General features: G+C 51.4%; 1 protein-coding gene across 1 annotated transcript; it reads left to right on the top strand.

Moving 5' to 3' along the window:
- Positions 1-8850: 8850 nt before the first annotated feature.
- Positions 8851-22450, top strand: Rab17 (RAB17, member RAS oncogene family). The gene is made up of 6 exons (XM_028880344.2): positions 8851-9043; positions 14403-14562; positions 19406-19557; positions 20533-20658; positions 21353-21446; positions 21596-22450. The coding sequence occupies exons 2-6, from the start codon at positions 14406-14408 to the stop codon at positions 21709-21711; spliced, it is 645 nt and encodes a 214-aa protein (XP_028736177.1). The 5' UTR covers positions 8851-9043; positions 14403-14405; the 3' UTR covers positions 21712-22450.

Genomic DNA, 22450 nt, shown 5'->3' with positions numbered 1-22450 from the left:
GGGTCATCTAGAGCTCGCCAAAGTGTGTGAGAGCAGAAAGTCCTGTATGAACTGTCCCAATCGTGGCTGGGGCTGTGCCTTAGCGAGCTGGAGCATCATTATCACTAATGCTGATTTTTAACAGATTTTAATGCACTTTTACTTGGCCAAACATCTCTCCAGTGACCCAGGGAGAGGGCACTCTCCCTGATCTGTCTTATGGAAACCTTTTCAGTGATGGGAAGGTGGAGCAGGTTCCAGAGTGAATGGGAAGCCAGGCACAGTGAGCTGGGAGGGAACCAAGGCACATCTGGCTACTCTAGAAAGGACACTGGTCATGTAAGAGAGAGATTGGAATGTCCTTTCTCGGGCTGATTGTGTAACCTGGCCACGGTGGAGGAGTATGCATGCTCCCCTATCGAAGAACAGCCTTCTTGAGAAGATCTAAGAAAACCTATGGAGTCTTCTTCCATAGGTCAGGCAGCAGGGCAGAGTGGGCCAGACCACCCACAGGATCAGAGGCTGCTCCATCCCCTCCTCTGACCACAGAGCTCTTGCACTGGTTTTCTTCTGTGGGGCCTTGGGTCAGTCTGGGCTTCCCTTTCCTCATCTGTGAGATGAACTGAAAGAGTTGAATACCGTTCCCCAGCACTGATAGGGACTGAGTGCAAGAGGTAGCCCAGGTTCCCGGGACATAAGGGGTTAACAGTTACACAGAAAGCTGAGAGCACTGAGGATGGAGCACACCCCAACCCTCCCCTGGTAATATTGTTGGTTTTGGTGCCGACTTGCCACAAATTAGCATCACCAGAGTAGGGATCCTCACCTGAAGAACCATCTTGACGGTTTTCACTGACATGGACAGCGTAGTCTAGGGGCAGTCCAGATTTAAAAAAAAAAAAAAAAAAAAAAAAAAAAAAAAAAAAAAAAAAGAGCATGGCAGGGCTGGAGAGATGGCTCAGTGGTTAAGAGCACTGACTGCTGTTCCAGAAGACCTGGGTTCAGTTCCCAGCACCCACATGGCAGCTCACAACTATCTGTAATTCTAGTTCCAAGGGGCTTGACACCCATGACAGAACATTAAGGCACACAAAATAAAAATAAACAAATTTTAAAAAGAGCACGGCAGAAGGAAGATTACTCACCTTTAGCTCTATTAACCTTCCCTCTGGTCGGCTCAGATCTCCCTCTTGCTAACAATTGATTCACCCTGTTGTTGCTGATCCTTCGATGATACCACTAATCCCAGAAACCAGTATTTCTAGGCTTCCACTGTGGACTAAAGGCCAGAAGCTCTCCAGGAAACTTCCAGGTTTTTGGCACAAGATTGGGACTTAGCCTTGTGGGCAGAGCAACTATGGAGTTATCAGTCTCTTCAGGGAGAGACAGCCACTGTGGGATGACTCCCACGGCTGAGGCAGTCAGCCTCAGGGACTGAATAACTACTGGGTTCTCAGCCTTTCAGGTGCAATTCAGCTGGTGTTGCTATTTTAACATAAGCTGACTTAATCAATTCACACACACACACACACACACACACACACACACACACACACACACACACACACACACATTGGTTCAGTTCCTCCAAAGAACCCCACACTGCTATACTTACATACCTTTGCTGTGGGATGGTCTATATGTTAAATTGCTCTGATTGGTCAATAAATAAAACACTGATTGGCCAGTGGCCAGGCAGGAAGTATAGGCGGGACTAACAGAGAGGAGAACTGAGGGAACAGGAAGGCAGAGGAGTCACTGCCAGCCACCGCCATGACAAGCAGCATGTGAAGACACTGGTAAGCCACAACCCACATGGCAAGCTATAGATTCATAGAAATGGATTAATTTAAGCTGTAAGAACAGTTAGCAAGAAGCCTGCCACGGCCATACAGTTTGTAAGCAATATAAGTCTCCGTGTTTACTTGGTTGGGTCTGAGCAGCTGTGGGACCTGGTGGGTGACAAAGATTTGTCCTGACTGTGGGCAAGGCAGGAAAACTCTAGCTACATACCTTCCTGCCACCAAGAATCCCAAGTTTGTATCTGGAACCTTAGAGCACTGGCCAGGATGGACTAGCCTGGCCTAACTGCTGCCTCTCTGTCCTACCAGGTCCATCCACACCAGGATAAACGTGTGGGTGCCTTGCTACATATCCATCCATGCTCTAGGCACACTCCCAACAAGCAGCTGCTCCTTGCTATGACTGGCCAGGGACCCATGATGGTGCTTCTGGGAGGGTGGAACCAGGGCAGAGTTCCTGGAAGACCCCCAGATGTGGACTTGGGGCTACTTGGGTGGGGAACTTGGGTTGGTTGGTTCCAGGATGTGGGAGTAGTGTTCTTTGGTCCCAAGTACTCTGCATCCAGTAGTTCATAGCAGGGGGACAAGCTTGGACAAAGCATCCAGGCCCGGCTTTGGCGCCTGCCCCTCCTGTTGCCCACTCAGTTCTGCCTGCTGACACATCCCCTGCCTAGCACACAGTTGGCCTTACCCTGCTCATTCTGCTCCTGGGATGAGGGCACCTCTGCCCTCTTGGCTGTGCCCACGTAAGCATTTCCTCCTGGGAAGGGTCTTCCCTTGACCTTTCCCAGTCCTTTCTGGCCTGGGGCTGCTGAAGCCTGCACAGTGACCTGTCGCTCTGCGGGGCTCTGTCTCCCCCTGCTGGGCTATCTGAGGCAGGACCTGACCTTGGTGTCCTGCTGCGTTGACTGTCAGCCATGTGCAGCAGCATTGATCACCGACCTGAGGAATTTAGCCCGGCCCTCAGGAACCACTGCTGGAATTTTACACTGCGATAAGAAAGAGAGATAAAAAGGATGAAAGGGAGAGGCAGTGCCCAGCTCCTGTCTGTCTCTAGGGCCGCAGGAGATTAGAGCATTGCAGAAGAGGGGATCTCAGATGATTATCTGTCTGTTTGTCCTTAGCCACCAGCTCTGCGGGGAAGCCCAAGAAAGAAGTGGCTTGGCTCTCCCTCCCTGCTTCTGCTGCAACCCAGAGAACTGCTTGGAAGTCCCACAGGAGGGGCCGGTGAGATGGCTCCGTGGGTAATCACAGACACTTAATGTCGAGCCTGGTGACTAGATTCCACCCCCAGGGCCTGTTCCCTCAAGTTGTCCTCTGACCTCAGCAAGTTCACTGTGGCATGTGCGTGCGCACGCATGTATGTACATACACACAAAATGAATGAAAACATAATAAAAAAAAAAAAGGGCCCGTAGAGACGGCTTAGGGGTTAAGAGCGCTTGCTCTTCTTCCAGAGGGTCTGAGTTCAGTTCCCAGTTCTCATGCTGGGCTCACAACTCCAGCTCTGGGGGATCTGAAGCCCTCTTTCAGATCTTTCTGGCCTCCACAGCACTGCATGCACAAACCCACACAGAGACACACATGCATGCGTCTGTTTACAAGTGCAGTCAAAAGTGTTTACAAAACTCTCCCGCATGTTTAAGCAGCATTGGGTCTGGCTGCTTCTGTGGGGCACAGCGTAGGAATTCTGGAGGTCATAGTTCTGGGGTCATAGGTCAGCAAGGAGCGCACACGAAAGAGCTGTCTATGGAAACAGAAAATTTCTGTCACAGAGTATTTGAACAGAGGTTGGGGGTGTGGTGATATTTTGCTTGTGCTCTGACAAATAAAGCTCGCTTGAAGAGCAAAAGCAGGAGCTAGCCACTAGTTAACCATAGAGGTCTGGAGGTCTGTATAGACAGGAGACAGGAAGTGATATGACTGGGCAGACAGAGGCAGGCAGAGACAAGAGCTCAGCCCTTTTCAGCCTGAGGAGTTGTGGAGGTAAGAAGTGACTTTGGCTCTTCCTTTATTTCTCTGACCTTTCAGCATTTACCCTGATATCTGACTTCAGGTTTTATTATTAAGACCAATTAAAATTATGCTACATTGGGAAGGGGTTGCATAGGCTCTGAAGCCCTTACAGTTGTACTGGATTCTATTATTTTGCTTTTTTTTGAGATAGCATCTCATGAAGCCAAGGCTATCTTGTACCCTGAGTACTGGAACTTTAGGTGCGTGTCACCAGTCACCAAGCCTGACTTCTCTTAAAAGGTGACTGTGTGCCCTGGAAGTTAAGTGCGTGTAGATGGGACCTACTAAAATGGTTTAGTGAGTATTCTTGTCAGGGCCCAGGCAGCAAGGCTGATGAGCTGTCTGGAAATGTAAAACGTAATAGAACATTATAAAAATAATGCTAATTTTGTCCACATACACGAATTACTTAGGAACCGGTTTGTTTTATTTCCACTGCCAGCAACTATGGTGTTGGGTACAATCTGAATTTTTGAGTTGTGGGTCCTCATCGCCCTGAAGTAGAGTTTATCACGTCTAAGCCCCGAGGACACAGCCTTTGGTTCACAGAGCCCTGGAAGTTTCTCTCACAGCGGGCCGCTCTCAGCACCTGGTTAGAATGACCTGGTCACACACAGCAGAGAGGCAGGCCAGGGATTGCCCGCTCCAACCTCTGCCTTCGGGAGTGAGGAGACGGGTGTGGGGGAGGGGCTGACTGGCCCAAGGTCTCCAAGAGAGGACCTTGCAGGGGAAGACCGCCCTAATGACCTTTGGTACAGGGTAACCTCAAACAGAGAGAAGGAATGCCCTGCCTCTAGTTCCTGTCAAATGTCTGGATTCTGGCCTATCCTGGTCCACCCTGGGAGACTATCATCAGGTTGCTTGAAATCAGCTAGAATACCAGGGCCCCAGTATACTGCTAGAATTAGTAGCAGAATTCTAGGAGGGGAGCCTGGTGCACACACCTCTTCCTGCTCGGGCCTGTGATGCCATGGGCAGCACTCCTGAGGTTAAGTCATGTTACAGGAACAAGGGGAAGATGTGTTGCTAAGTCACTGGAGGCCTTGTCAGCTGACTCTGAGTTGAGCCGAAGGAGGACTGTGCTTCGTGGGCCTGTCCTAACCAGGCAAGCCCTCTAAGAGAGGGGGTCTAGTGCTCAGAGGGGGTCTCTTCTGACTTTGAGATGGCAGCCTGCCATGTGAGAGAGGCCTATGCGGGGATCTGCCACCCTAAAAGCTTCAAGCAGCCAGCAGGAATGGGGGACCCAGTCCCCTCCATCCCAAGGCACTAAGAACGTTCTGTTAACACCAGGCGAACTCAGGAGGACTGTCCTGGTTGCCTTATTTGATGTGGGGAGACCCACCCTCATCGTGGGCAGCACCTTCTGGTAGCAGCCCATATATAAAGAGCACGGCAGAAGGAAGATTATTTGCCTTCTCTCTTGCCTCTGAGTTGACTCCTTCACTGACGTCAGAACCAGCATTTCCAGTCTTCCCCCGTGGACTGGGGACCAGTAGTTCCCCAGCATTTCCAGCCTTCCACTGTAGACTGGGGACCAGCGGTTCCCCAGCATTTCCAGCCTTCCCCCGTGGACTGGGACCAGCAGTTCCCCAGAAACCTTCCAGATTTGCAGCACCACACTAGGACTGCTAAGGCACCTCAGTAGTTCCAGAGCCTCATTACAATTTACCCGGCATGATCCCTAGCCTTTAAAAACGGTCATTTCTTATCGGCTCTGTGTCAGACCTAACACCCTGCGACTAGACAGACCTCATACACTGACAACAGGTAAAATACTTTTGAAACTTGAAAGAACTCCACCAACCAAAGGGCTGGGTGCTGTCGTATAACATCTGAAGTCTGTAGTTGAGGTTCCCCCATCTTCCTGTAACCGCCTACTTATTGTTTCCACCAGCGTATTCTAGAATTGGCTTCCCCGACAACTTTCTTTGTTCTGTTGTTTTAAAACTCCATAAAAGTGCGTCCATGTTGCTGGACATGGACTTGGTAGCCGAAACTTGGGATCCTGGTGTTAGCATTCTGAACTGCCTCTTGGGGACCCACCCAGCATCCTGATGCCATCTTATGTAAAGCCTCCTTTAAGAGGAAAAAACCCTCCCCCTCTTCTCCTTCTCCTTCCTCCTCCTCTTCTTCCCCCCTCTCTCTGTCTTTCTCTCCCTTTCTCCTTCCTTCTCTTCCCTTCTCCCTTTCCCCTTTAATACTAAAACTTTCCACGTGGATGCCGTGTCTGCGTGGTGTGAGTAACTTTCCGTGCCCCCTTGGCTGCCTCCCACATGGTGTGTCTCCTTGGCTCAAACCCGCCAAGGCCTTTTGAGCGCCATTTCTCAACACCCTGGGTCCATAATCACTCATATTTTGGCTCCTGAATAAACTACCTCCTATTCCCCTTGAGGCGAGAACTGTGTTTCTGGGTTGAGAACTCTGACTAATGCAAACAGCGCGTACTTTAGCTGCTGGGCCATCCTCCCAGGCTTTTACCTGATACAGTCTTGGCTGACAGATAACCTTGTTGAAACGCATCAGTAAGCTTAGAAGGCCTCCCCCCGGCCCCAGCCCTAAAGCTCAGAATGCCTGCATGTGACATCTGAGTCCTGTGATGGGAATCCCTGCTCTACTGAAGCCCCCAGCTGATGCTCCACCAGTGTCACTGGCAAACATGTCGATGTCTGACTTTCTTCTCTCTCGTAGCTGTGAAAGCCCATGTCACCTCTTTTCTAGTGGAAGTGCCATCCCAGGGGACTTGCATCTGTTTTCCTGGACCGCAGACCGTCACATCTGGCTCAGAATAAAGTCTGTGTTTGTTTGTTTAACCATTCATTCATTGAGGCAGGGTCTTGACCTGGATCCTAGGTTGTCTTAGAATTTGCTACATAGCTCAACTGGGCCTCAAACTCTTGCGGATGGGAAAAACACAGCATTCATCTCAAAGGGAATAAAAGACAGTTCATGCTGAAGCCAAATCTGAGTGGTCATGGCCTGGGAAACACAGAGCTAGGTGATCCCAGTTTCCATGTTCTCATATGGAAGCAGTTTTGGGGAGTTTTTATAGTGTGGTGGGTTGAATCAAAATGGCTCCCAGAGGTTCATATTTTTGAATGCTTAGTCACCAGGGGGTGGCACTGTTTGGGAAGGATTAGGAGGTGTGGCCTTGTTGGAGGAGGTGTGTCACTGGGCGTCAGCTTTGTGGTTTCAAAGGCCCGCACCAGGGCTAGTGTCTCTCTCTGTCTGCTCCCTGTGGATCTGGATATAAAGCTCCGAGCTTCTGCTCCAGCGCCGTGTCTGCCTGCTTCCTACCGTGAGGATCATGGACTAACCTTGTGAAACTGAAGGCAAGCGTCTAGTTACATGGTTTCTTTTGATAAGAGTTGCTTTGGTCGTGGTGTTTCTCCACAGCAATCGAACAGTGACTGAGACACATAGTAATAGAATAAAGAGAGTTATGAATCAAGGCATTTAAAAACTACAGTGGTGGAGACATGGAGGGGCAGGTTAGACCAAGATGGGGGATTTTCTGCCATAGACTTTAGATACTATCTGACGATATTCTTAGCTTCTGGGTGGGGGATGCTGGTGTCTGCCATGATTCCAAGCAGTTTTTATCTATTTAGTGTTAAAACATTAGTCCCAACACAAGGGACTGGGCAAGGAATGGCTACTCCCAGGGATAGAGCTAGTCTGAGATAAGGTCATTAGCCTCTGGACCTGCAACATTCTGCCCTCTCCATACAGAGCAGCTAACCAGTCAATCAGTCTTTGCAGACACAGCCGCCTTCCAGGAGTTCTGCTTACACTCTCATCCTCTGACCTCCCCTCCCAAGTGTGATGTCCTCCCTTTCTTCCTTGAAAGCAGAGCTACTGTTCTAAGTGGACATTGTTAGGATCCAGACCAGGTCAGGCCATGACCCCTGCCATGGCTCCTCCCTCCTCACAGACACCACAGCCCCCCTGCCCAGAGCACTTTCTACTAATCTCTAGCTATGGACTTCCAGAAGGTGCACAGCAAAGGGCCAGCTGTGGCTATGGTGGCCACACATCCACTTCCCGACCACCCTTCCTGTATCCTGCAGGGGACTCTGGGAGCTCAGCTGCTGTGCTGTGAATCCTTCCCGATCTTCAGGACCTGTATGAAGGGACTGTCTTGTGGGCCCAGTTCCTCCTCAGAGCCCTCCACTACAGTCTGTCAAGCTATTTATCAGACTTGGGGTATCCAACCTGTGTCCCAAGGAAGGTCTGCCCACCCATCCTTAATAAGCCAATTAATCCCAGCACTCGGGAGGTAGAGGCAGGTGGATCTCTGTGAGTTCGAGGCCAGCCAGGTCTACAAAGGGAGTTCAGGACAGTCAGGACTACACAGAGAAACCCTGTCTTGAAAAAGCAAAGACCAAATATATATATTCACACACACACACACACACACAGACACACACACACACACACAAAACTGAAGCTCAAATGAGGATGGGTCAGTGATGGATGATACCACACCTGTCTGGGACTGCTTAGATGTATGTCCTTGGCCCTCTATTTAATCTCTGACGTGGTCAGGGACTGTTGGAAAGCCTCTTGGGAACCTGAGACAGCTGCGCTCCCATTCATGGTGCTTGGGAACCCAAGCTAGAAATCAAGGTGAGTTCTCAGCACAGAGAGAATAACTATTTACCCAGGATTCATGGCTGACCAACCCCAGTACACCCGGCCCTACCTAGGCAATTACCTACCCCAGGGCACACCATTCCCAGGCTCTGGCCCCTGGCGCTGCCCACCTGGGATACTGCCCCATACCTGAGCTGTGTGTATAAAGAGTTAAGAAGTGAGCTCAAGTAACCGAAGAGCTTTTGTCCAAGTCTGTGATGCTTTCGGGTGTAAGGAGCCGTGACAGGTAAGACCCAGAAATGGGTGAAATTCTGGGCTGCAGCTGGGTGAGGCCAGAGAGAACCAGAATGCGACTTCTAGCCTTCTCTGTCCCAGGTGATCACATGATCATGTGGGGACTTTGCCCTGGGGTTTACAGGAAGAGAGGCCTGACCTGCAGGCTGGGGCCTTGGCAGGAGGCGGCCTTCCTACTTCCTTTGCCCTGCACTGGCTGTCCAGTGGTACACAGCTCCTCCCATCCTGCCCCGGAAGGCCCCTGACCAGTCCATCTAGCACCCAAGGGAAGCATAGCCAGCAGGCAGGAGAAGGGAAGTAGGAGAGCCAGCTGGGGTCCTGTGGGATGATGGTCTGTTGAACTTCCTCAAAGTGAACAGGTGAGTCATTGTTTTAACTGTACTTTGCAGAGTGCTGGGTGTGTGTGTGTGTGTGTGTGTGTGTGTGTGTACATGCATGCAGGTGTGGATCCCTGAGTTCTCAGGAGCTTAATCAGAGGCAGAACTAAAACAATACACTCCTTGTGTTTGTCCTGGGCCAACAGTGTCCTTGTTTGGATCACGGGTGGCTCTTGAGGTCATACTCTGGGAAGGAAATTCATTTGAATTTTCCTTGAACATAAACTTCAGTGTGAGGAGGCGCCTTCTAAGGAGGCCTTTTCAGACGGCAGCAGAGGCGCAAGCAATAACAGAGGAGCTTGGCAGACTTTCTTCCAAAACTCCCTTCTAATCTGGGGCTTGCTTTTTCTCTCATATCAAATGCCGCATTGTTCTGAAGTTCAGAGTGTCAAGAATGAACAGCTTTGAGGATCTGGGCAAGGAGGATGGGGTGCAGCCTCCCTGGACTTCCTCCTTCCTTGAATGTTTTTTCTTTGGTGGAAGAGAGGCAAGTTTGTGCTAGCTGAGGAAGCACCAAGTCGGGATGAGAAGAGAGTCCTAGTCACAGCCTGGCCGCCACTGCCTTCAGAAAGGTCTGGGTTCTAGAGCGGGGGCAGACACCACACTTCCACCTTTCTGTCCGTACAGAGTTCTTGCTGCTGTTATTGGAAGCTTGCAGCACATAGTTACTCAAAAAAAATCTGCTGTGGTTTTATCTATCACAGAGAAAAGTAATTAATACCAGAAAAAAATCCATTAATAGGGAAATGAAGCATTAAAGTGAGGTAATTGTAGGAATCTGACAGAGCTGTGTGGACACTGCATTTGATGTTATGAACAAGTTTTATGATTTTAGGGTGGAGTATACGATCACATTAAAGTGGAGCGATTATTTATTTAGCTTTTTTTTTTTTTTTTTTTTTTTTTTGGAGATAGGGTCTTGCTACATAGCCCAGAAAGGCTTGAAACTTGCGGCAATCCCCTGCTTCAGCATTCCGAGTGCTGGGATGATAGGCTTACGGCAACACATCAACATTGATTTGGAGGTGCAAAGGCAGCGATCCCCTGTACCGTTCCTGAGGCTGATGGCACTTCCTGCCACCCTACAGCTGCTAGGACCGAGCTAGCGCCTCGGGAGTCCCCGAGAACATATGGACAGCAGACTCCAGCTCCACATTCTGTGTCTTGGCCTTGGAAAAGCCGCTGCTTTGTCCTGTGGAGGTTGTGCCAGCCCTTAGGCTTCCTGCTCAGCTTTGGCAGGTGTCTTTGTGGGGGAGCAGGTGGGCTCAGAGAACACACCCACTGTGTTTCTCTCTGGAGGGCCCTGGCAGCTGCACCCTCGACAGCCCTGAGTCATGTACAGGTTGGCCCCACAGTGACCCGTGAAGGTGCCTCTTGGGGCACCGCTGTCTCCCTTTCTGCAAGTACACCGGGCACTTTTCCAACCAGCATTTGCAATGGGAGTGTGACCGGCATGGGAGCCTGGAGGGGGCTGGGGGGAGTGGGGGAAGAAAGCACATTGATCCAGTTAGAATCTGTGGAGTCACTTCCGGGTGCGTTCAGGGTAGAGGGAGCACCTGTTGTTCCCTCAGTGGCTATGACATGCACACTGAAGGCAATCCAGTTTCGGGGTCTTGGTCACAGCCCAGTGAGAGAGCCGAGCCACTGGTAACACAGGCATACTTATTTACACGCTGAGACCACTTCAACCAAGGGGACGCAGGGAGTGAGGCGCCATGATGGCAGGCCTACGGTCTATGCTGCCGGTTGTCGGAGGTGGAGACATGGTAGAGGAGCTGGGGTGACAGGTGTGACATCAGGCAGGAGGCTGTTGCTGACTCTGAGAGTTGTTCGACTCTGGTGGCAGTGAGTACGACCACATCTTTCGTGAGGAAGGGACCTGGCCTGTTTGGTGTGGAGTTGGTGGATGGCTCCTGGCAGTCAGTGCCTGAACTCCAAGACAGCTTGTCTCTCCTGGTCCCTACTCAGGATTCTGGACTCTGGCTTGCCCTTAGGTTCAAAGGGTAGAGTTTCTGGGTGGAGGCTGCTCATATCATCCTGGAGGCTGACTGCTTGCTCTCTCTTTTTTCTCTCTCTCTGTCTGTGTTTCTGTCTCATTTTCTCAGTTCAGTTAGAGATTTCAAAACACAGGTGCTGGGTAAAGTGTTCATCCTGTCAACTGACTAACCCATCCATCCACTCCAACCAATCACCTACCCACTTACCCACCTATCTATCCACCCATCGATTTACCCACTTACCCATCATCCACGCACATGCTCACTCACTCATCTCCATCTATGCACCCGTGCATGCAGCCCATCTTTCCAGTATCATCTATCTACCCACCCATAGATCTATTCACTCACCCATGTACCCATCAGCTCACTCATGTATCCACCCACTACACGCATCCATGCATGCATCCATCCATTCCTTAGGTGTGTGATGAGCACCTACTATGTGCTAGGCCTTGTTGCCACACTTGAAGAAAACTCTAGCCGTGGCTCTTGGACTTGGCTTTAGGCTTTGGTCATCTGTATTTTAATTTTAAGTTAATTAACTTTCGTGATGTTGGGTTGTCTTAGTTAGGGTTTTATTTCTGTGAAGAGACATAATGACCATGGCAACTCTATAGTGATCTATTGTGTACTCTAATAAACTTGCCTGGGAATCAGAGGACAGGGCCAGCCACTAGATTAGACATAGAGGTCAGGCAATGGTGGCACACACCCTTGATCCTATCACTTGGGAGGCAGAGATCCATTTGGATCTCTGTGAGTTCAAGACCACGCTGGAAATAGAGCCAAGCAGTGGTGGCTCACACCTTTAATCCCAGGAGTGACGGCAGGAGAAGGGTATACAAGGTGTGAGGAAGCAGGAGCTGAAGCAGTCCAGTGAGATCCTTTCGGGGTGAGGACTCAGAGGATTTCAGTCAGAGGAAACAGGATCGGCTGAGGGCTTGGTGAGGTGAGGTTTGCTGTGACTTTCTCTGCTTCTCTGATCTTTCAGCTTTCACCCCAATATCTGGCTCTGGGTTTTTTATTATAAGACCATCTAAGAGTTGTGTTACACAACTCTTATAAAGGAAAACATTTAATTGGGGTGACTCGCTTACAGTTCGGAAGTTTAGTCCATTATCATCATGGCAGGAAGCACAGCAGCGTGCAGGCAGACGTGGTGCTAGAGAAGGAGCCCAGGCAGCAGGAAGAGACAGTGAGCCACTAGGCCTGGCTGGAGCTTCTGAGACCTCAGAGTCCACCCCCACAGTGACATTGACTTCCTCCAACAAGACCACACCCACTTCAACGAGGCCACATCTCCTAACAGTACCACTCCCTATGGGGGGCATTTTTATTCACACCACCACATGGGTGAACAGGATTGTAAAACGCTTTAAACAGGGAATTTAGTTGTTTGTGATCCTGCCCTGCAACCAATACATGGGGAAACTCTGGAGGTCCCTGGGATGGGCCGCACGCCTGTGCTGCTGGCCTGAGCTCCTTGCCAGGGGCAGAGGAACCCTGGAGTCTTCTCTCTCGGACTCCAGCTTTTCTCTCTACAATTGCTCCTTGGTAAAGGACTCTGTGAGAGACTTGGTGTCTATGCAGTGCCCTTTTCTTCGGTTACCACAGTCTCAAGTGGTCTGTGTTGTGGTTCCTGTCTGTCTTCCCTTTGCCCCTCCTCGGTTTCCACCCATCCTTTGCCCACTGTGGTGGGAGAAAGGCTTTATTTGAGAGGCTAGCCACCCATAATGGGTGTAGACATTAATTAGGGGACATTCCTAGAAGGGGTCCAGATAATAAACACCAGGGATGACTCCACGGTCTCACCGTTGTTCATTCTCTTCGTGACACAGCAGACCCGGGCAGGGGACCCTAATGACTGTAAACATTAAAAAGAGAGAACCAGATATTATCTGCCTTCTGTGAGGTGTGCACACCACACTCATAAAACGTCCTGCCCTGTGCTGTCTACATGAGATGAGACAGACCTCTGTCCTGAACCACAACCCCATCCAGAGCTCACAGGCATATCTGTAGCCAGGACAACCCCATCCAGAGCTCACAGGCATATCCGTAGCCAGGACAACCCAGGGAGGTTGCCAGCAGTAGGCTGGAGCACAAGAAACCTGATGTCTTCACACATGGGTTGTAAAGAAAGGTGTCAGGTGTGGTGGCACACACCTTTAATCCACCTTTGCTCGGGAGGTGGAGGCAGGAGGATCTCTGTGAGTTCGAGGCCAGCCTGGTTTACGAAGTGAGTTCCAGGACAGCTAAGGTTGTTACACAGAGAAACCCTGTCTCAAGACAGACAGACAGACAAACAAACAAACAAACAACCCACCCACCCCCCAAAAAAGAAAGAGCTCACGGACCTGTGTGGAGGTTTCCTTTGGGAGCTTGGGAGGTCCTGTGGGAGTGAGCACTGGTCCCGCAGCTCCTGCATCTGTGGCTGCTGTCTGGTGTGTGTCTGGAAGCTGCTGCCATTAACACGGTGCGGGCTTCGGAGTTTTTACTGCAGAGCTGGACTCTGAGGCCTCAGAGACAACAGAAAGGACGTGTGTGTTGAGGTCCCAGAGACACAGATATCTCCCCCACCCCACCGCTCTCCCTCCCCTCTCTTTCTCCCTCCCTCCCTCCCTCCCTTCATCCCCTTCTTCCCTCTTGTTTGACGGAGTCTTACTGTGTAGACCAGACAGGTCTCAAATTTGACACCCTCCAGCCTCAGCTTCCGGCACACTGGGATTGTAGGTGTGCCTCACCGTTCCTGGTCCTAGGAAGATTACCCGCCTCCCACGGCGAAGTTTTAATTGGAAAACAGAGGATAAGAGGGGAAAGGGACTGGCAAGTCATGGGAAGCATAGGCTGATGCTGACAGGAAGAGCTGCATTTGCTTGGGTCGGGGCGTCTGGGGGGCAGGGGCGAGTCTGGGATGTTGATAATGAGGGTGGCTTTTTTTTCTTTTTAATCCCTCTCTCATGGGTTGAGGGAATTTTCCTAGGGGGAAATTTGGAAACATCAGGGACAACCAAGAGGTGCTCAGGTGCTTTTGACCTCTCTTGGGTGCTTGGAAGCAGTGAGAAACAGGGTGAGTGAATTAGGATTAAAAAGCCTTGTGTGACGCTGGTGGAGGCCATTGTAGTGAGGGTCCACAGCCCTCCCCATGCAGCGGTTTCCCAGCACAGCTGCTCTTGGAACTCTGTGCAAAGTGTCTGTATTTTATCTAGGAAGCAGACCCCCTCACTCCCACCCCAGTGTGTGTGTGTGTGTGTGTGTGTGTGTGCACGCTCATGCATGTTGTGTGTGTTGGACTTTGCTGAGGTTTGCCACCCTCCTCAGTCTTCTGTGGTTGTTTGCAGGCCATGGCGCAGGCTGGTGGGCCGCCACAGGCCAGCACTACTTCTGGCCAGGCCTACGTGAGCAAACTGGTCCTGCTTGGAAGCAGTTCTGTGGGCAAGACCAGCCTGGCCCTTCGCTACATGAGGCAGGACTTCAGCAGCGTCTTGCCGACTGTGGGGTGTAAGTGAGGAGAGCCCTGGCAGGGGCAGATGGGAGTGTGGTCCACCTCGGGATGGCTGGCCCCTGTCCTGAAACCCAAGGCTGGGTGTGCCGGGTTTGCAGGGAGGGGCGGGCTGTCCATCAGGGGCAGGCAGGCACACTATTCCCGAAGTGCGAGTAAACAACCTTCACTAGGGGTCAGGCTTCGGCTGGCATTGGTGTGTGTGTGTAGATCTGGGCGCCGAGGTTCTGGTCCTAGAAGGCTTGAGTGTGGGGGGCTGGCAGTGAGGGCAGCCTGGGGAGGGCCTCCTTTCTAGCTGTCCTCCAGCCAGCTAATGAAACCCCCTAATAATTCACTCTATTGAGAATTTGCTCTCTGCCTGACATCATGTACCTAGGCTTCCCTCAGCTTTCCCTGATTCTCACTGAGTCCTTATAGTTGTAGCTCTCACTTCACACTGTCTGCAATTCATCAGCATCAAAGACTGACCCCCTTTCCACTTGGATTTGGTCCACTGGGGCTGGGCTGGGGCTGGGCTGGGGCTATGGATGCTATAAGGGAAGAGAGGGGAAGCCTCTCTGTGTGCTTCCTCTTCTTTTGGGTAACCCACTGAGGCCAGTTAGTGTTGCCCTTAAGCACATGAGCATAGGGCCATCTCCTGGAGAATGAGCAACTTACCAGGGGCCACATCCCTGAAGAAAACCTTTCTCCTCCCCCCAGCAATCATCTATTTCCAATAGCTCCTCAGAGAGAGGGAGGCCTCCTGAGCATCCCACATTCATGCTGGGATGCTGACTCCCTTCATCTTACAGAGGCAACCACAGCTGCTGTGACTTCCTGGGTGCAACATCCTTGCCAGGACCAAGAGACACTGTTGCATGGTATTCCTCCCTAAGCCCTGGCTCTTCTCTGATGTTCCCCCAGCCGTGGGGAGGAGTGTGATGTCGATGTCTCATTAAGGGCAGAGATCTCCACAGTCACCTTTTCCTCCAGTTTGACCAGTTGCAAACCTCTGTATTTACTGGTGTCCACTGATGAGGGCTAAGATCTGCACTAATCTAGGACACAGAGATAACTTCTTCGAAGGCAGCTTGGTACTGTGTCCATTTAGCAAATTAGAGCAATGGGTTCTCTCTTAGGGTCCATGAGCCTCCAGCCACCTCACCCTGGTTTTTATTATTATTATTATTATTATTATTATTATTATTATTATTATTATCCCAGAAGTGACAGGAAGCTTTGTCCTCAGTGTCTTGGGTCTCTCCTTTCATGCTGCATCTTATTAATGCATCCATCTCTCCCCCAAAACTCACTGCTGCAGGGATTGGCACTCTGTGCAGCCAGACCTGATGGGGTGACCCCTCCCTTCTCTCCAGGAAGGCTCAGCTCTGTTGTATAAACATCTCAGCACTGGCTGATGGGTTGTAACTCCAGTGGGAAGCCGGTCATGCTACCGGGATTTGACACTGAGGACTCCCTGCCACCGTGTTTAAACTGGAAAAGGAAAATGGGGGAGACAAAGATTGTCAACGGAGAAGGCAGATCTGAGTTTTACACCCACGTGATGCTTGCTCTCCCCACTCCCTCCTTCCCTGCCTGCCTGCCTCCCTCCCTGTCTCCCTTTCTGTGTGTGTATGTATAGGATGTGTGCACATATGTGCATGCCCACACAGAGGCCACAGGAGGATGCCTAGTGTCCTGCTCTGTTACTCTGTACCTTATTCTCTCTTGAGAGGGCCTCTCACTGAATCTAGAGCTAGGCTAGCCGTAAGTGATCCTTCCATCCCCCTGCTCCCCCACCACTGGTCCCCCACCCTTACCCCACAATGCTGAGATTCCAGGGCTGCATGAGGCCGTGCCTTGCTTTTTTTTTTTTTTTTTAATATTTATTTATTTTGTATACAGTGTTCAGCCTGTATGGAAGAGGGCACCAGATCTCATTATAGGTAGTTGTGAGCCACCATGTGGTTGCTGGGAATTGAACTCAGGACCTCTAGAAGAGGAGCCAGTGCTCTTAACCTCTGAGCCATCTCTCCAGCCCCTGTGCCTCGTTTTTTATGTGGGTGCTGAGAAATGAACTTCGGTCCTTATCCCTATGCAGAAAGTGCTCTTACCCACTGAGCTCTCTTACCAGCCTCAGAGACAACAAGACAACGTTTATCAGAATATCCCCCAGTTGACTCCAAAGCCAGAAACATGATCGGAAGTGAGAATGAACAGACCAGAGTGTGGACTAAACACCAATGTTGATATGACAATAGTCCAGGGGGTACAGGAGGAGGAAGTAGAAGTTGCTATGATAGACCTGACATTACATGTGCTTTCTCTCGGGGTTTTATGACCACTCTGGGGGAGGGAAACATTGGGTCATGTTAAACAGGAGGAAAACAAGATATTGGAAGTTTAAGCAAGCTGTCGAGGCCCATGAAGCTGAGAGGCATCTGTGTCCAGGGCCACCCCAGGCCTTCCCCTGCACTGGGGTGTCAGCTGCATTGGATGGTCAGTGCCCAGCAGTAGCCATGTGAGCTGGGAGCCCCGTGTCCTGCTCTCCACAGGGGGCTGCTGCTTTGAGTGAAGAGCAGTTTAGTCAGACCTCACATTCATGGACCCTCAGGTTTACACAGCTTACATCAGTGTCTGTTGAGATGTGGCTCCAGTTCCCAGAGAGAATCCGTATCTTTCCAGACAGTTCTGTCCAGCCAGCGCTATCTCTGCTCTTTGCAAAGTGGATGGGAATGTGCCCCTAGAGCTGACGGAGCCCTAACTCACAAGCCTGCGGATTGTGATGCCTTCTATGGAGATGAGAACACCTTGGACTTGGGTCCTCCGATTCCGTGACTGTCATTCTCAAGAGAGGAGGCGAGGGTACAGGGCTGGTGAGGGGAGGCAGGTGCTGTAGCTTTGTTTCTGTTGCTGTGATGAAACACACTGACAAAAAGCAACTTGGAGTGGGGAGGGCCTCATTTGGCTTACCCCTCTAGATCACAATCCATTATCGAAGGAGCTCAGGCAGGACCTGGAGGCAGGAACCATGGAGGATGATGCTTGCTGGCTTGCTCTCTGGCTCTCTCTTAGGCTCATGTTCATCTTCATTTTTAAAAAAATATTTTTATTTTTAATTTATGTGTATGGTATTTTGACTGCATGTATGTCCACGCATCACGTTGAAGACCCTGGAACTGGAGTTACAGATGGTTGTTAGTTACTATATGGATCCTGGGGATCGAACTCTGGGCCTCTGGAAGAGCAGCCAGTGCTCTTAGCCATCTCTCCAGCCCCTCAGCTTGTTTTCTTAGACAGCCCAGAACCTCCTGCTTAGGGATAGTAGCCCTCACAGTGGGCTGGGCCCTCTCGTGTCAATCATCAGTCAAGACCATCCCTTATAGACATAGCCACAGGCCAGTCTGATCTGGGCAGGCCCTCTGTTGAGACTCTTTCAAATACTCTCGACTGTGTCAAGTTGTCAGTTGGAGCTAACTAGGACATCAGGTGAGGCCAGAGGCCAGACAGGAGCGGTACATCCATAGCTAAGGAACACTAGAGGTGGTTAGAGTCCCCAGAAGCTGGAGAGAGGTGGGAATGGGTTCTCCCCTTGTCCACAGCTTGACTTGGGACCTCTGGCTTCTAGAACTGTAAGAATGGATTTCCTATTTTAAGCTGCTCTGTGGTCATTGTCACACCAGCCCCAGGATACTTATTCAGTGTCCTTGGGCTGGAAGTTTCATTTCACCCACGGAGGTTTGTCTCCCAGATTCTCCCCAGGTGGCTCCATACCTACCTTGGGTCTGTGTGGGGAAATGACTCCGAGCGAAGCCCTTGGCGTCTGCTGACCCTGCATGTCCTGGGCTCCCTGATTCCCCTTGGCTCTCTCCTTCCAGCTCCTCTAGGAGCTCTCATACTTGACATAGGAGTTTTTGGTACCATGACTATTTAAAAATCACACCAGGGCGGGAGAGATGGATCATCGGTTAAGGACACATGCTGCTCTTCCAGAAGACCTGAGTTCTATTCCCACCCCCCCCCCCCACAGTGGACAGCTCATAACCATCTCTAACTCCAGCTCCAGAGGATCCAATGTTCTCCTCTTGTCTCTATAGGCACCGCGTGCATGTGCCCAAACCCACCCAACACCTACACATAGACACATAATTAAGTATAAAAATTCAGTGTTGGAAAGCAAAGCTCAAGAACAAGTATCTTCAAGGAAAAGATGGATTGCATGTTATGTGAAGGGGTTGGAATCAGTCTCTGTGATTGGTTAAGCAGGTGCCTGAGTGAGGAAAGGAGGTCCGGGAGCTGTGCAGAGCACTCAGGAGAAGGTGGGGAGCACAGCAGGTGCTCCCTGGGCTGACGGCTGCAGAATTCGGTCACTCCCGGGAGATTTCTAGGTGCAGAAGAGAGGATGGCAGCCAAGGAGCCATCAGGGGAGGGGAGCTGAGGAGGCTGGCTTCTGGTGACTGATGGTGGCTTCAGAATGGGGCAGGCGGCTGAGTGGCTCATGGACCTGAGGGGCTGAGGCACAAGGCTCCTTAGAGTTCATTGCATCGCTGGACACTGCAGAGACAGGTCAGATTATTCACTGCTGGAGGTCCCTTCCGTGTCGTTCTTAGCTCAGGGTCTTTCACTTCACCCCAACAGTTCAGCTCCACCCCAAGTGGAAATTTAAAGAGGCACAAAGGAGTTGCCAGCTGTGCTTTGCTTTATAGGGAAGCTCCAGCTTCCAGAACAGGCGTTCACTCAGCCTCCACCAGCATGTGCCTAGCTGCCTCTCGCCAGGCTGCTGACCATAGAATGCCGTGACACACAGGAGCCATGGATGACCATCGTATCCCCAGCAAACACTCACTGGCCTCCTTGCTACAGGTGCGTTCTTCACGAAGGTGGTGGATGCGGGCTCCTCATCTCTGAAGCTTGAGATCTGGGACACGGCTGGTCAGGAGAAGTACCACAGCGTCTGCCACCTCTACTTCAGGGGAGCCAATGCTGCGCTCCTGGTGTACGACATCACTCGGAAGGTAGGGTTAACCCCGCCTCCGTCCCCGGGCAACTGTACTGTTTACTGCCTTCTTCGGGGATCAATGGCGAGAAAGCAGGACTGGCGCCATGTTTTGTGGGAACTTCCATGTGAGCAAAAAGGGACAGTTAAGCCCATACTACTCACCTCATTCGGGAAGCCTTCTTGGCAACCCCTCACACCCGAAGTTAGGAGGCCCTGTTTCTCTGCAGTCTCCTGGCACACCCTTACCCCACAGCACCACCATCACTGGTGCTGGTGTGCCGCTGAGATGGTAAGAGGCTGTTACAGACCCAGCCTACGCCATAGGCCATCCATCTCGTATCACCAGGGGTGCAGAACACGGAGCATGCGTGGAAATGACACTGAAGAACTGGACTCACATGTCCGTGTGTCCAGCCTGGCCTAGGGCAGGGTGAGCTTGCTGCCCCGGAGCCTCTAACAGGAGGTAGAGAAGGGGGGGGCAGGCACACTGGGTGGGGGGCAGGAAGACATACCGGGCACAAGAAGCCTGGGAGAGGGTCTCAGATAGACAGTTGCACTGCACCCAGAAAGTATGCGTTGGGCGCAGGTACAGGAGTGTGGAGAGAGGGGTCCCCACATCAGCCTCGATGCCAGAGGTCAGGAGAAGGGTGCCAAAGGACCCGGGGCCGAGTCCCCCCAGTTAGGAACTGGGTTGGGGTGAAGACAGTCCCTCAAACGCTCCTGCACAAAATGGTGTCCAGAGGGGAGCTCCTGACCCCAAATGCCCTGTGACCTCCACATCCCTGGCTCTCTGGTGTGCTGCTGGGTTGCACAGCCCTCCCCTACCAGGGTCAGCCCATCCTGGCTGCCCTCCCAGAGGAGCAGAGCAGTCCCTTGGCATTGCATTCTGGGAAAAGGCCTCAATGTAGCCACATACCCTCCAGGGACACCGGCTTTTCTCTTCTGGCGCAGCAAGGGGAACTCCAGCATGGTTTCTCTTCTGTCTCTTTAGGATTCCTTTCACAAGGCTCAACAGTGGCTGGAGGACCTGGAGAAGGAGTTCCAGCCAGGAGAGGTGGTGGTGATGCTGGTCGGCAACAAAACGGACCTCGATGAGGAGCGAGAAGTGACCTTCCAGGTGCCACATGGTGGCAGGCAGCAGGAGGGAGTCCTTGTCTCTGTGGACTTGAGGGCTTTTGAGACCTTGAAACACACACACACACACACACACACACACACACACACACATGCACACGCACACAAACACACACACACATTCTCACCCCGTGCTTCATGTACTCATGTACCCACCTACATACTTGCACTTGCATGCACACCCATGATCCCTCTACCCACATATATGCTCATACTTCATAAACACACATGCTCACACACATGCAGAGTTATGCTGCATGAATACACTCTTCATAAGCACAAACACGCATGTGCCTCCAAAGTCATACATGTTAATACCTCTACATGCAAACCCACATGCACATGCACTCGTGTGCAGAAGTACACACAGAAGATTCCATCATAGTTCCCCTTTTGGTTGGAAATTCATGTAGGAGGTGTGTGTACACATAGGTACACAGGGAGTGTGTATATGGGTAGGTGTGTGTGAAGAGTGTGTGCACACACATGCAAACCAGCACAACCAGTCTTCTTTTGTTTTGAGGCAGGGTCTTACGTGTTCAAGGCTGGCCTGGAACTCACAATCTTTCTGCCCAAGCTTCTTGAGTGCTGGGATTATAGGTGTATCCCAGTTTCTTGTAAGCCAACCAGGTATGCTTGGAGGGACTCTTTTTAAACAGAGTGACTTTCTCCTTCAGGAAGGGAAGGAATTTGCAGAGAGCAAAAGCCTGCTATTCATGGAAACCTCAGCCAAGCTGAACTACCAGGTGTCTGAGCTCTTCGGCACTGTTGGTGAGTGATGGCGCTCCGCTGGCCCCTTCCCCGGGACCTTCTGGTGTTCCTGGGACTGGGGGGGTCATGGGGAAGAGTGGTGGAGTGCTTGGGTTAGGGTTCTGGGGGCCTGGATTCCCCCTCCCCCAATAAACCCCTGTTTTCCACAGCCCAGGAGCTGCTGCAGAGAGCAGGAGACAGAGGGAAGAACAGCTCCCAGGAAGGCGAGGCTGTGGTTCTGAACCAGGGACCTGCTGTCAGGCAGAGCCAGTGCTGTGCACGATAGATGCTATGGATGCTGCCCCCACAGGAGAGCGTGTGGGGACATCTCAGCCTGTGCCTCAGAGGCTCCTCGGCCCGGGCAGGATCTTCAGAACAAGGCTGGTGGCTCTTTGTCCATGCATGGTCTCTGATGAAGACGGACTCTGACCGAGCCCTGGAGGCTTCCAGAAGTTGGCTTCCTTCATGATAACTGCTTGCCAAAGCTGATGGGAACTGTCAGGGATAGGATCCAGTGCCGGATGGCTCCCAGAAGACTGTCAGCCTCACCTTACCAGATACTACCCGATTCCTGGATGCCCTGAGCCGGTGTGCCTGGCCCACCTGGACTGTCCCATTCAACTGCCTTGCTGCCAGCATGGAAGAGTTAAATGAGGCAGAGAAGAAGCATGGACTGGAAACATTCTTTGATCTATGCGATGGGAAGACAGTTGTTTCATCCTGGGGCCGCTGGTCCATAACTGGACCACCTTAGTTCTGGGAGTTGTCAGGGGAGAGGGGGGCTGAGAAAGGCATCTGTGCCAGGAAACAAAAAATGGAGAGATGAGCCCAAGGTGGTGGGTCTCAGTGAGGTGACCCAGGAGAGGCAGAGTCTGGAGTGGCTGAGATGGGAGTGTCCCCCTTCCAGCTGTGGATGGACAGAGCCAGGGTTCTATCTAGTGTTGCCTGGACTCTAGAGCCTCCATCATATTGTCTATGCATCCTTCTCTCTAAATATTAAATGTCTCGACAACGTGACCACTTCA

The sequence above is a fragment of the Peromyscus leucopus genome, chromosome 13 (assembly GCF_004664715.2).
Source record: "Peromyscus leucopus breed LL Stock chromosome 13, UCI_PerLeu_2.1, whole genome shotgun sequence".
Classification (NCBI taxonomy): domain Eukaryota; kingdom Metazoa; phylum Chordata; class Mammalia; order Rodentia; family Cricetidae; genus Peromyscus; species Peromyscus leucopus.
This window is presented reverse-complemented; position numbering and strand designations above follow the sequence as displayed.